Below are 15080 nucleotides of genomic sequence, written 5' to 3'. Positions count from 1 at the left end.
GGGGGGGGGGGGGGGGGGGGGGGGGGGGGGGGGGGGGGGGGGGATAGATTAGAGGCTGGAGGCAATGTTTACGTTCCTGTGGGGATAGTGATCCAGAAGAAAGATTTCCTGCAGACTCCCAGCCCAAGTCCTTGACCTACAAGGCCTCCAGTGCTCTCCGTCCTCCCCATGTGCTGCCCTTGCCCTCCCCTGGGGCTCTGCTCTCCTCTCCCTCACTTACTCCGCCTCAGCCACACTGCCCTTAGCTCTCCTTCCCACTGTGTCCTCTCTGCAGACAGCTTTTCCCCAGCAGCTTTATGGCCCACGGGCTCTCCCACCTCCTTCAAGCCTTTGCTTAAATGTCACCTTCTCAGTAAGACTGCTCAGAACACTTCACTTAAAATTACCATGCACTTCGTCCACCCGAGTCTCCCAGGTCCCCCTTTCCCTGCCCTTCTTTAGAAACCAGTCCATGCTTCATAGCATGTTACCTTCTAATGTGCAAACAAGCACACATACGGATGTGTGCATGCTCGCGCGTGTGCACACACACACACACTTTCTAGTGTTCATTGTATGTTGTCTGTTTCCCCAGGCTAGAATGTAAGCTCCCTGAGGGCAGTGTTCATCGCTGCTGTACCCCAAGTGCCTAAGACGGTACCTGGCCCGTGGGAGCAGCACGATTAAATATTTGTTGAATGAATAAATGATAGAGCCAAAACTCAGGGAGTGGCAGTGGATTTGGAGAGAAGGCTTGGATCTGAGAGGTCACAAGGTTTTTAGGGTTTTTAGGACCTGCTGACAGGTAGGATGGGGGTGAGACAGAGACAGAGAGGATGATGCCCTGATTTCTGATTGGGTGTCTGGCTGGTGGTGGTTCCCCTGCCCGGAATAGAAAGCGCAGAAGAAGGGAGGAAGGGGAAAGAAGTTTTGAGGACAGGTCTCGGTGCTAAGCGTGAGCTGTCATCAGACATTCCAGTGATAATTTCTAGAAGGTAGTATAGGCGTGTAGTGTGGGGCTCTGGCACATTGTCCTGCTGGGAGTTGGAGGTTCGTTTGAGAGTTCACGTGTTGATGGCAGCTGACGCCGTGGGTGTGACTGGTATCACAGAGCCTGTGGAGCGAGGGAAGGCTAAAAACAGAGTCCTAGCAAACACCGACCTAGAACGTAGCACGGAGAGAAAGGAGGATCCCAGGAGGAGACCGTGACTTTGCAAACCGGAGGCGGTGTTAGGAGAGCTAAGAAAGGAGAAAGTTTTAAGAAAGGATGAGGGGCAATTAATCACCTCAGGTAGTGCGCAGAGGTCCAGAAAGCCAAAGACCAAGAAAAGTATATTGAGCTGATCTTTTTAGAATTTTACTTCATTAATAATATAAAGTAAATTCGGTTGCATAAATTGTAAAAACCTATGGTATGACCTCTTTCCAGTTTCCAGCCATGTAAGCTTTTTTGAATTGTGTTTCCTGATAACAATATCACTGGTATTATACCTCTTCTCTGTTTTAATGTTCTGTGTAAGACTCAGTAATTGCTCCGATTATAGCTAAAACACAATTTTCTCATGGGTGTGTAGATTAGCCTCGGCGTTCTGTGTCAAGCTTTGTGGCACAGAGAGATATAAACAATGCATACAAAAATGTAAATACGAACTCTGGAAGTGAATAGTTTGAAGCCTTAGGATAGTAGCACCTTTAATTCTTTCAATTTTTAGTAGGAAAACAGATTTCCAATGAGGCTGCAATAACATGAGCTTTTCCTGAAGAAAAATTCATCAGGACAAATATAATCATTTCTGTGCTAGTCAGAGTAAGGCTAGCCTTTTATAACAAAGAGACTGAAGAATACATTGCCTCAAATAACAAAGTTGATTTTTGCCTTGTGTGAAGGTCTGAGATGAGTGATCCAGGTCATATGACATGGAACCACTTGGTCATTTAGGGCCCCAGGTCCCCTTCCAGGTCATGGCTCCCATCATGCCCTAGGGATGTCTATGTGATTGAACCTGGATTGCTGCCATGTCTACCTAGTGGCCAGTGGGAAGGAAAAGAATGCGAAGGGGCACCCCATGGTCTGAAAACCTAAACCCAGTAGTGGGATACATCCTTCTATTCCATTAGTGAATACCATGTGACTCTGCCTAGCCACTGGGACCTCAGAAACTGGATCTAACCAACTTCCCAAGAGGAGGAGAATAGATTTTTTTTTTAAGATTTTATTTTATTTATTTAAGAGAGAGAGTGAGAGAGAGAGAGAGAGCACAAGAGGGGGTAGGGTCAGAGGGAGAAGCAGATTCCCTGCTGAGCAGGGAGCCCAATGTGGGACTCAATACCAGGACTCCGGGATCATGACCTGAGCCGAAGGCAGTCGCTTAACCAACTGAGCCACCCAGGCGCCCTAGTTGTTTTTTTGTTTTTTTTTTTAAGATTTATTTATTTATTTGGGAGAGAGAGAGAATCTCCAGCAGATTCCCCACTGAGCATGCAACCCAACATAGGGCTCAGTATCATGACCTGAGCCAAAATCAAGGGTCAGATGCTTAACCAAATAAGCCACCCAGGCGCCCCAGAGGAGAACAGATTTTAGTGTACAACTGTTAAAAGAAAAACCAGAGCCAGACAGTAGTTAGTAGTAGTAAAAACAGATTGTATTCAGGAACTAATGCGGGAGGGGAAAAGAGATCTCAGTGTAGAACTGGGCTCAATTCCAAATACAACATGGGCAATGGGAATTTATAGCCAAGGAGCAGGGTGGAGGTCAGTGGATGGAAACTGACTAAGAGGAGACCTCAGGGGTGAGGAGATTGCTGAAGGCAGGCCAGGGTGAGGAGATACCATCTGGGGGATGAGGAAGTTTTTTTTTTTTAGATGAGGAATTTGATCAGATATCAAGAGCGGGAGATTTCTGGCTAACTCAACTTAGCAGGATTTTTGCTAAAACCGAGCGATACAAAGATGGACATAAGTCCAAAGAATATGGAAGTCCTAAAGTTGAGGCCTAGTTGGAAAGAGGGTTCAGAGGAGCCTAACTATAGTTTACTCAAAGAGAGTCTTTATCACAGTTAGCAGTTTCATTCATATTTCCATTAAAATCTGAATATTTTAATAAACCAGTATAGGAACTTGCCATATTCATTGCTACAGATTATGGGAAGCCTGGACTTTCCATAAAGCATCTAAGGATGGGGTACTTCCCAGTCAAATTCATTCGCACATGTTTTGGAGTATCTGCCACATGCCCGGTACCCTCTTGGCTACAGGGGTGGGGCCATGGACTCCGCAGGCAGGATCTGGTCATTTAGATCCAGGACAGGCCCAGGCACTCGGGTTACCTGGTCCTCGTCTTGTTAAAAAGATCCAGCCATTTGCTGTCTCTTCTGTAAGTGAAGTTTTTCTTCCATGAATCACCATCTTTCCAGACCAAAAACAAGTTCTCATGTATACAGTTAGATATTAGCATATCATTAAGCAGTCAGATGTCCTGAAAAGCTGGGATAGCTCAGCAAACACTTCCAGTAGTGAAATTTCATTCCTGAAATTGGCAGCAAAACCTTCTCAGATCCTCAAAAATCACCAACCCAAAATAATAGCCTGGAGCAGAACATTTGACTCCTGTTGATGGATGGCCTTTGTGTATGTGGATTCATACTGGCAGCCTCATTGTCAGTCTGGAACTCTTATTCCCCAGTTTGCAAATATTTCTGTGTTTTAGCCTCGGGAATAATAACATACCCTCTGTTTTTATGGAAAGAGTGCCCTGCAGCAATCCAGGGTGATTAGACGATACCGTGTCAGGATTAGCATTTTCTAAATTTAGAACATTTTTTTAAGGATGGGCTCTTTTTTAGTTTTACGTTTTTGAAAGATAATAAAAGCATTTTAGCAGCCAAAGTTAACTGGGCTTTCAGACAGGAGAGGTCTGCCATTAGAACAATTAATCCTTGCTTCCTTTCATGCTGATTTAGCTTAGCTGGGAACTCGTCTTACCTGTTCACTTCCGTTCAGCTGGAGAATGTATATACATTCATAGGCCATTTCATTATTTCAAAGAAAAGGTGTGTATATTCATAGGTCATCTCATTATTTGGAGAAAATGTGTATATATTTGTAGGTCATTTCATAGTTCAGGGAAATTGTATACTAGCAACCAGAAAGATAAATTAAATCTTGATTTACCCCCATGTACTTTATGGCAGAAATATAAATAATGTCAGGTATTCTAAAAAAAAGAGACGTTTTTTAGCTCTTTGTTACCACCCCACATAAAATGAGATACTTGTATGTACAAAATGCATAGTGAATTGTAGAGAGCTATAGAGATCTTGGGTATCTTAATCAGTTAGTTTCCTTCAAAGGAGATTTCCCGGAGGTCAGTTAAGGATTACTGAGGTGAAGGCTGAGGTAGGTTTGCTAGGAGGAAGGGGCGGTGCGTGGAAAGTCTTGGACGCATGAAAGAACAAGGTGGTTGGGGGGACAGAAGGCGCTGGGTTATGTGGGACCAGCGCCCAGCATTAGACTGGAGAGGGTGGGGAGCCCTGAGCCTCAAAGTGAGGTGGGGCCGGGACAGACTGCGAGGCCACGGGCACGGGTCCTGGGGGAAGGTGGCAGTGTACAGGAGCGGGACAACCGGCCTTGCTTTTAAGTCGATCTCGGGCTGTTCAGAAGGCAAGATTAGGCCACAGGTGGGCCAAAGAGGAGCCCATGCCTTACTGACAAAAGCTGCCTGAGCCAGAACCCAGGCAGTGGCCACAGGGATGCAGGAGAGAGGGGCAGAGAAGCCCCAGGAGGACTGGCACATCTGCAGGATTGGGTAGCAGATGGCATGCATGGGAGCAGGGGAGGGAGAAATCAGGGAGGACTCCCAGCCTGGGCCTGTCTGGTGGCAGCTGGTAGGCTCCTGAGGAGGGAAACAGGAGGGGCACGGGTTGGGGATCTGGGAGGGGGAGGGCAAAGCTGACTCCCACAGTGCCCGGAATGATGGATGCTTCAGCAGAGGTTGGGGGCCCAGGCTGACCTCATGGAACATCAGGGGTCGAGCAGTAATGATACTGGAATTTCAAAGTAATTGAGCTGGGACACCTGGGTGGCTCAGTCATTTAAGCATCTGCCTTCCACTCAGTCATGATCTCAGGGTCCTGGGATCGAGTCCCGCATCGGGCTCCCTGCTCTGCGGGGAGCCTGCTTCTCCCTCTGCCTGCCGGTCCCCCTGCTTGTGCGCTCCCTGTCTCTCTCTCTCCCTCTCTGACAAATAAATAAATAAAATCTTTATTTAAAAAAAAAAAAAAGTGAGTGAGCCAAGAGCGCCTGGGTGGCTCAGTCAATTAAGCATCCAACTCTTGATTTTGGCTCAGGTCATGACCTCAGGGTCCTGAGATCCAGGCCGGTGTCGGGCTCTGCGCTCAGCGGGGATCTGCTTCTCTCCTTCTTCCTCTCCCTCTGTCCCTCCCCTTGCTCCTGCGCACTCGCTCTCTCAAAATAAATATATAAAATCTTTAAAAAAAAAAAAAATCAAAATGATTGAGCCAGGACCTGTTATTATGGGTGAGCAGGGCATGACACAGCTGGGATTTTGCTGGCTGAAGTTGAAACCCTTGTGGACTGTTTTGGAGCATAGTGACCACTAATTCTCTGTGTCGTCTCTTTAGGAAACCGTATCACCCTAAACTGGAAGCTTTCGTTAGTCACATGTCGAAAGGATCTGGAGCCTCTTTCGAAAACCCCTTACACTCCCTGCCTCTTTACCCCAATCACCCACTGTGTGAGATGGGAGAGCTCACGCAGACAGGTATGTGTGACATCCATCGGCTCACTCCTTCTCCTGCGCCCTCTTCCGTGAGGCATACGTTGGAGCAAACGCTCCTGGGCAAGGTGCTGTGGGCTCACAGGGATGACTAAGGACGGGCGCCTCGGGGAGCTCTGAGTCCACCAAGGTATCTAAATGAACATCTGATTTCTAAAAAATTAAAAATAACCCTTTTTCTTAGTGCAAGAGCAGTATATGTCAATGGAAGAGAAATTAGGAAAGACAGTCAAGCAAAAGGAAGAAAAGTTTAACGTACCTATAATCCCAATCCACCAAAGAAATTAGTCATCTTAAAAAAAAAAAAAGACATTAGTCATCTTTTTTCATGTGTCAGTGTGCGTGCACACACTAAACACGCTCTTTCATAACCTACTTTTTCATTTAACAGTACATTGTGATAATCTTTCCCTATCGATAAATATTCATGAACAGCATCATTTCTGGTGTCTCCATATCATCCCACTATTACTGGGCCATAATTTATGTAACCAATCCCATGTTCTTAGCAACTTCAGAGAAAATGACCTGATCAGTTCTCATGTGCGAGATCTCAGGAGCAAACACATATGGCAGATCCCCAGTGAGCACAGAGTTTGTTTGGCTGAGTGTGTCCCTCACAGAAGCCCACCTTTCCCTCTGCAGCCCTGTTCGTACCATTACACAGCCAGTTTCCGGATGTCAGGGCAGGTTGGCGAGTTAACTGGGGGGCTACCTCTGTTAGGAAGAGAAGGAACTGGGAGCCCCCCAGTAGGTTCTAGCTTCTTCCTACTTCAGTCTGGGACCTCAAAGGACCTTGCATGGTCACCAGCCTTTTTGGAAGAATCGAGAGGACCTATCGGCCATGTTGTTTCCTCATCCCACAAGTACCGTGGGACCTCAACTCTGATGGAAGGAAGGTCTCTGTCCTGTGGTTGGCCCTGCGGAGTTTCGCCATGTTTTTGAAGCCATTATTATTGGGGAGAATAATAGTGACAGAGTGGGCAAAGCTGAAGGCTCTGGAAGACTAGCCTTGAATAAGGAGTTTTGTCAAAAGCTTTTGATAATTAGTTCTGTGTGCTCAAGGTTTGCCGTGGTTTAAAACAGGAGTTCGCCTCCGACCAGACCAAGCACCCCCTTTTTGTAACAAATATTTTGTGGTGCTCCCTTCACTCTCCTGAAGTGAAATTCAAATAAAATTATAACCTTTCTAGATACAAAATTGTAAAGAAGAGCAGTTATATCAGGCACCGTAACTATAATATAAAGGAGAAACGAAAGGAAATGAATTTATTATATAATGCTGTGTGTCTCAGTATAAAAGCCTGAGCACACCCTCACTAGGAAACAGAATGACATAGTTCGTTGTTTACACTTAAATGCTTAAATGTAGATTGGCAGACCGAGGGTTATTATATGGGGAACTCTAACACCACATTTTGGGACATGATTTTTTTTTTTAATTGTTATGTTAATCCCCATACATTACATCATTAGTTTTAGATATAGTGTTCCATGATTCATTGTTTGTGCATAACACCCAGTGCTCCATGCAGAACGTGCCCTCCTCAATACCCATCACCAGGCTAACCCATCCTCCCAACCCCCTCCCCTCTAGAACCCTCAGTTTGTTTCTCAGAGTCCATTGTCTCTCATGGTTCTTCTCCCCCTCCGATTTCCCCCCCTTCATTCTTCCCCTCCTGCTACATTCTTCTTCTTCTTTTTTTCTTTCTTAACATATATTGCATTATTTGTTTCAGAGGTACAGATCTGAGATTCAACAGTCTTGCACAATTCACAGTGCTTACCAGAACACATACCCTCCCCAGTGTCCATCACCCAGTCACCCCATCCCTCCCACCCCACCCCCCACTCCAGCAACCCTCAGTTTGTTTCCTGAGATTAAGAATTCCTCATATCAGTGAGGTCATATGTTGGGACATGATTTTTTTAACAAGTTCTGACCAAAATAAAATACAGATGTCCCTTAATTTCTGTTGCATTTCTGGAAAAATCAGTGCATGTTAATGGTATGCAAAAATGGTTTTGTATTATGATACAAAGAAACAGGCTCTAGGCTAAAGTATTTAAATAGGTTTTTCACACATGGTAATATCTTGTGGTACATTCAAAAGTTATGTGGGTCAGAGAACAGTTCCTTGGGGAGACTGTCTGGCTCCGTGGCCCCCACCCAGTAGGTGTCCAGAATGTTCCTCCCCATATTATTGTGACAACTCAACCCCCCAAACCCTCCCTGAGAGCAGAGCCAGGCTTGCTGAGAACCATTGGTTAGTAGACCCTCTGGTTGCAAGTAACAGAAACCAACTCCAGCAGAAGGGGGACATTTATTGTACGGATTCAGGGTGACTCCAGACTCTGAGGGCAAGAATATGACCAGGCCTCCAGAAACTGGAACCAGGAATAAGAAATCTGTCTATCCCAGCCTCTGTGGTTTTGCTCCGTGTCTGTCCACAGAGGGACAGTCCTGGCCACACCTAGAGATGAACTGCAAGTCCAAATTCTTGAGAGAGTAAGAAAGAGAAAATCTGATGGGGTCCTTCAGGGTCAGTGTCCATCAGCCGGCTCGGAGGTGAGGGCGACTGTGCACTGAGCAGTGGGGGCCTGCCCAGCCTCTGGATCCATGGGCTGTTCCCCGAGAAGAGGTTGGGGGAGCTGTCCCTCACACACTTAGAGACACTCATTCATGCCTACCTTTCTTCTCAGTTGTTCTATTATCTACATCGTTTTCTAAATCAGCGTTACTCGAGAAATCATTTTCACGGTGCTGTTTGCTCCTGTTCCCTAATTTTCTTTTAATGTTCACTTTTATCTTCTATTTTAAATTTCATTAAAAATGCATAGCTGTTAGAATAACCATTTATAGCTGAAACACTTTTGGCACCCCACAGTAACTATATAAGACCGATCATTAGTGCCTACTCTATTCAAGATGCTTTGGCAGCTGCTGAGTGTAGGGGGGCGGGGAGTGGCTGGATGAATAGATGCTCCGCACCTTGTCCTAAAGGAGCATGCAGCTGCCGCGGGACGCTCCGCGATCACAGCTCAAGTCCTGGAGATCCAGTGGAACGGGAACAGGAAGGAATTCTTGGTCTGCCCTGGAGGAGGAAGAAGGAAGACTACAGAGCCCGCAGTATTGGAGCCAGGCACCAGATAAGGATTTCTCTAGGCTGGGAAAGGGGAAGGGCATGACCAAGGTTATGAAGATATGGGCGGTGTTTGGAGAGGCTAAGAGGCCCTAACTGGCTAGAACTTAGTATTTCTGCCTGAAAAGACCGGGAGGAAGTGCTACGAGCAGGGACTAGGAGGGCAAGGTTGGGCCCAGATAGGGGCTGGAGTGCCAGCCACCTCTGCCACTCTTCACAGTGATTGGCTCGGGGCCTCAGTTTCCTCAGCTATAAAATAAAGAAAAGAGGGAATAATAATAACATGCCTACCTTATCGGGGTTTTGTGAGGATGAAAGGAGAAAGGTCTGGCACACGAGAAGCCCTCAACCCTAATATATGCAGCCTAGGAATATAAGGCAGGCCCAGAGGTGAACTGGGGCCAGACACAGATTCTTAATGTTTGTCATTATGGTTTGCCTCTTTTTGCAAACCATTCTGGAAATGCCTAAGACCTGTGTCAGCCCAGATCTCTGAGGGAGTTCTGCGCTCGATATTTTTCCTTCACAAGGGGACGCAGGCGTCCTTTGTGATGTTTTCCTGAGCTGTTCCCCCTTCCTGGGCCAGTGCAGTGCCCTCTGTCTCATGCATCGCAGCCTCGAGTTGTCTCAGGTTTTCACACCATTTGTGCACCTGAGTAAGCAACATTGGTCATGAACTGGTCGGGGGGCCTGAGTGTGGTTGACCCTCAGAGAATTCAGATCTGTTACTGAGATTCCATGCCCCTCCATCCTGTTGCCTGGAGGGTGAGCTTGCTTTCATCTTGGATTGTCTTCTCCTGCTTGAAGATAAGGCTTTGCTTTTCTTTCTTTCTTTTTTTTTTTTTTAAAGATAGTTTGTTACCGTACTGTGGTAGTTCAAAACTAAAATTTTTTAAGCTTTTACTTGACAGGTAAATTTAAAATTCTTGTTCCTATCCATGTTCCTTTTGCCCCATTTCTGTGCCCCCATCTCCTCAGGTAACCATTGCTATTGGTTTCTTATGCATCTTTCCAAAGTTTCTTTATGCAAAACACAAACAACTGCAAATACACATTCTTATTTTTCCCTCATTTTTATTTAAAAGGAGTATAATAAATGTACTGTTCTGCACTTTGCTTTTTTTTTTTTTTCAAATATTCTATGTGGGTGTCTGAGAGATGATTCCATATCTCTGCAGACAGAATGTCCTTGATGAGCCAGTAATGTCCAGGAGGATTGAGCGGAATGTACCTAGAAGTTTGGCAGCAAGCCTTCACTTGGGAGAGTAGGGAGAATGAGGCGAAGGAGAGAACCTCCTAACAGTGAGGGGACTAAGCAGCCAGCAGCACCTTTTTCTCTTTACCTGACTGATTTCCATGGTCCCTCCCTGCACACTAAAGAATGCTGTGTCCCTGGGCAGGAGGGACAAAGTTTTCCTTAAGCCCATGCCAATTACAGCCTTGATATCTGCCAGGAAGCTTGACTGCTGCCCTCCCAGACCCCCCAGTCACAATGCCCCCTCCCAGGGAAGGGAGGGATTGAGCAGATGGTCCTGGTGCTCCCCTCCTCTGCTCATCCCTTCATGGATAACCCCAAGGGGCTCCCCTCATGAGTTCCTGCAAACCCATTCTTGTAGCTTCCACACGCTGGGGAATGGTTTTGATTATATTCTCATGCACTGATGAAAGCACTGCAGAGTTGGCCACTGACTCGGCCTCCCTTTGCTCCTCCTTTTGCTGAGCTGGTAGTGAGGACGGTTTGTGTCCCTGTGTTTCAGGAGTCGTGCAGCATTTGCAGAATGGCCAGCTGCTGAGGGACATCTATCTAAAGAAACACAAACTCCTACCGAGTGACTGGTCCACAGACCAGCTTTACTTGGAGACCACTGGGAAAAGCCGGACCCTACAAAGTGGGCTGGCCTTGCTTTATGGCTTTCTCCCCGATTTTGACTGGAAGAAGATTCATTTTAGGCACCAGCCGAGCGCTCTGTTCTGCTCTGGAAACTGCTATTGCCCCGTGAGAAACCAGTATCTGGAAAAGGAGCAGCGTCGGCAGTACCTCTTACGTTTGAAAAACAGCCAGCTGGAGAGGACCTACGAGGACATGGCCAGGATCGTGGATGTTCCCACCAAGCAGCTTCGAGCTGCCAACCCCATAGACTCCATGCTCTGCTGCTTCTGCCACAACGTCAGCTTCCCGTGCACTAGGAATGGCTGTATTGACATGGAGCACTTCAAGGTGATCAGGACACATCAGATAGAAGACGAGAGAGAGAGGCGGGAGAAGAAGCTTTATCTGGGCTATGCGCTCCTGGGCGCCCACCCCATCCTCAACCAGACCGTCAGCCGGATGCAGCGTGCCGCGAAGGGCAGGAGAGAGGAGGTCTTTGCCCTCTACTCTGCTCACGATGTCACTCTGTCACCAGTTCTCAGTGCCTTGGGCCTTATGGAAGCCAGATTCCCAAGGTTTGCAGCCAGGTTGATCTTGGAGCTCTGGCAGGACAGAGAAAAGCCCAGTGAGCATTCTGTCCGGATTCTTTATAATGGCGTCGATGTCACATTCCACACCTCTTTTTGCCAGGACCACCACAAGCATTCTTCCAAGCCTATGTGCCCCCTCGAAAACTTAGTCCGATTTGTCAAAAGGGACATGTTTATGGCCCTGGGGAGTAGCGGTAGTACCAATTATTATGATGCATGTCACAGGGAAGGATTCTAAAAGGAAGGCAGTGCGGTGCCGATAGAATCTATGCGAATACAGACGGATGGGAAGGGTGCACTTCTAGTTCTATCCATTGCCAAGGGTATAAGATTTTTGATTTATAAAGGCTAGAAATCATGTTGGAGCCACATAGATGGTTGGGTTGAACAGGAAGTACACTGTTAGAATCAGGTACGTGAGTTACTTGGTACATCACGGCCAGTTCACAGAGAGAGGAAGGTACTTTCATCATAGCCCGACTTTGCTTACGATGCCAGAAGAATATTTCAATACCCAGAGTTGCCAATCCACACGTGTATTATTTCGATCTGACTATATATGATGGAACCAGCAAACCTCAGCCAAAATTTTCTTCAAATGGGACCATTTTGCCTTGTCCCTGTTCAGCAAAACATTTCCTGCAGTGATTTATCTAAAATAGGGGTTGGCACATTTTTTCTGTACGGGGCCAGATAGTAAAGGTTTTAGACTCGGGGGACCCAGAGGCCACATACAGTCATGTGGCACGAAAGCAACCATAGACAACATGTGAACAAATGAACGTGTGGCTGTGTTCACGGCCCGGGGTTGCTGACCCCCGATCTCAAAAACACAGGCTCTACCACATTTGCACTTTCAGCACTTTGAGAACCAGTTGAATACAAAGAATTATTCAGTGGTGCCTCCAGGAACTTCTGCGAGAAACACCAAATTTGGTCTGTCGCTGGTGTTACAACAAAACTTGAGGGGAAATAAACATCAAATCAGAATGAATCATAGAAAAATCATTAGGATAATACTTGATGTTCATGATGATTATGGTAGAAGATAGTTTTAAGTATGTTTTAAATATTTGTCTGCTGTAGTCTATTTGCTGAAATTTTTGTATTCCATTTAGTATTTTTATAGTCTAGGAAAGTATTTTCTAAGACTGGTTTTAGATGTGCTCTTATTCGTAGGTAATATTCAATTTACCGTACCTGCTTGGTGGTTAGAAGGAAGCCAGAAGCTGAATTCAGGCACTTTCTTCCAATAAAACTAATTATGGCTCATTCCCTTTGACAAGCCGTAGAATTGGATCAATTTTTAAACCGTTTTCATCAATTTCAAATGGTAAATTCTAATTGATTTTTAAATAAGTTTTTGGAAGAACTTTGTTACTAGATAGTTGAAAAATCTTTATAAGATATTTTATATATTAGAAGCAATTGTAATTAAATCTGTGGTTTCTGAACTACAATGGTGCTAGTTCCACGTGAAGAAACGTAAAGTGCAAGTGAGAATCTCCAGTGTTGTTGGCATTCCAAACTTTTCTCTTTGTTTTTGTCTAATGTTGCCTTTGGATACGTCTGTTTCTATAAATAAATTTTTGAAGAATACTCATACATACAAGTCATGGTTTGTACCTACAAGTCACTCTAGTTCTTTTCAAGTAGGTTCCAATATTTTAGAAATTTATGTTGTTTTTTTTTCTTTTTTTTGGTGTAAGTAAAAACGTTTAAATTAGAAAACTCCCAGGTACGCGTGGAAAAGGGAGGCCAGGCAGTGCTGGGCCTGGAGGGGCCAGGGCTTGCCGCTCTGACAGCAGCATCCGGGCTCCGGGGGCCGGGGGGACGTGCACAGCCAGTGGCCTTGGACTGGTTTCAAATCTATCTTAATTGCTTCTTTGATTGCTGAAAATCACGTGTTGTCTCTTGCGTATTTAAAGCCTAATCAGTTGTTTTTTGCTCCCACTCACAGTATATCTGAATTAGAACTGCTAAACACAGCTTGAAGACTTAAAACTAAAAGTGGATCAGAAGATATTTTAAAAATCAGTTTCAGGGGCACCTGGGTGGCTCAGTCGGTTAAGCGTCTGACTCTTGATTTTGGCTCAGGTCATGATCTCAGGGTTGTGAGATCGAGCCTCACCACGTCAGGCTCAGGCTCAGGCTCTGGGGTCAGCAGGGAGTCTGCTTGAGAGTCTCTCCTCCACCCTCTCCCTCTGCCCCTCCACCCTGTTCTGGGGTGGGGCACTCTCTCTGGCTCTCTCTCTCAAATAAATCTTTAAAAAGAATCAGTTTGAAACATCTGTTGGTAAAGGTAAATATTTTGGATAAGAGCCAACATTAAAAGCATAGATAAAGCTTTTGCCTCCCAAGACATAAGGTATGCACATCATTAATATATCTTCCTCAGTATCAAGTTCTGAGACATCTCGCTCCATAAACAAACACTGAGCACTGAGCCGAGATTAATGCATTTAGTTCTTGGTTTCTGGACAATGGTCTTAATGACAGTTCATGGCAGGTGTGGGTGTATACATGTGTAAATTCAGCTGTCTTGTTTTTATGATTAAAATTAATACATGCACACTGGAAAACAATCAAACTATACTGAAAACTTCAAAAGTGAAGTTCTCCTCTAGTCCCACCTCCAGAGAGAACACTGAGCTGTTTGACAGATATTCTTCCAGAAATTTTCCATGCAGATGTAGAACTATATGTAATTTTTAAATAGCAATAAGATCACTTTTTATATATATTGTTCTGTGACTTGCTTCCCTTAAAATATATTTTATTATTTTGTCTCCTTTAACAGTATGTCTTAAACATATTTCTCATTAACTTGCTTCCCCTAACAGTATGTCTTGGAGATATTTCCACATTGAGATAGATGATAGGTAGGTAGGTAGATAGGTAGCTCTTTTTATAGCCAGTGCATAATATTTAACGATATACATAACACAAGATTTTAAAATATCATTAAAATGGTACCTGGGGGCGCCTGGGTGGCTCAGTCGGCTAAGCGTCTGCCTTTGGCTCAGGTCCTGATCCTGGGACTGAGCCCTGTGTTGGGCTCTCTGCTCAGCGGGGAGCCTGCTTCTCCCTATCCCTCTGCCTGCCGCTCCCCCTGCTTGTGCTCTGGCGCTCTCTCTCTCTCTCTGTCAAATTAAAAAAACAAACAAACAAACAATGGCACCTAGGTGGTGCAGTCGGTTAAGCATCCGGCTCTTGGTTTTGGCTCAGGTCATGCATGATCTTAGGATCTTGAGATCCAGCCTGGCGTCAGGCTCTGAGCTTAGGGTGGAGTCTGCTTAAGACTCTGTCTTTCAAATAAATAAAGCTTTAAAAAAAACAAAAAATGAACAAGATTGAAACTTAAAACCAAGGTACTAAAATGGGGCCACAGGCTTTTGAGGTACACAGAAAAAGCAGAAGCCAGCAATTGTATGTGTTAATTTTGTAGCCCAACTGAATAGTTAACCCTTTTTTCAATATAGCTACAGATATTAATATACCAGAGTATTCTCCACTTTCACTTATAAACAGAATTGAAGAACTTAATACTGCTATTAAGCCTATTGGAGGGTCTTCAAAGCTATAGCAGAATTAGGCTTTGGGGGGCACCTGGGTGGCTCAGTCTTTAAGCGTCTGCCCTCGGCTCAGGTCATGATCCCAGGGTCCTGGGATCGAGCCCTGCATCGGGCTCCCTGCTCAGC

General features: G+C 45.4%; 1 protein-coding gene across 10 annotated transcripts in view; it reads left to right on the top strand.

Moving 5' to 3' along the window:
* Window positions 1-12973, top strand: part of PXYLP1 (2-phosphoxylose phosphatase 1) — a 69851-nt gene extending 56878 nt beyond the window's left edge. For all 10 annotated transcript variants that reach the window (XM_032408584.1, XM_032408580.1, XM_032408582.1 and 7 more), the window contains 2 exons: window positions 5622-5761; window positions 10677-12973. In XM_032408584.1, the coding sequence (XP_032264475.1) occupies window positions 5622-5761; window positions 10677-11617 (1081 nt within the window). In that variant the 3' untranslated portion in view covers window positions 11618-12973. The remainder of the gene's footprint in view (window positions 1-5621; window positions 5762-10676) is intronic.
* Window positions 12974-15080: the final 2107 nt, after the last annotated feature.

The sequence above is a fragment of the Phoca vitulina genome, unplaced genomic scaffold, assembly GCF_004348235.1.
Source record: "Phoca vitulina isolate PV1807 unplaced genomic scaffold, GSC_HSeal_1.0 scaffold10, whole genome shotgun sequence".
NCBI classification, from domain to species: Eukaryota; Metazoa; Chordata; class Mammalia; order Carnivora; family Phocidae; genus Phoca; species Phoca vitulina.
This window is presented reverse-complemented; position numbering and strand designations above follow the sequence as displayed.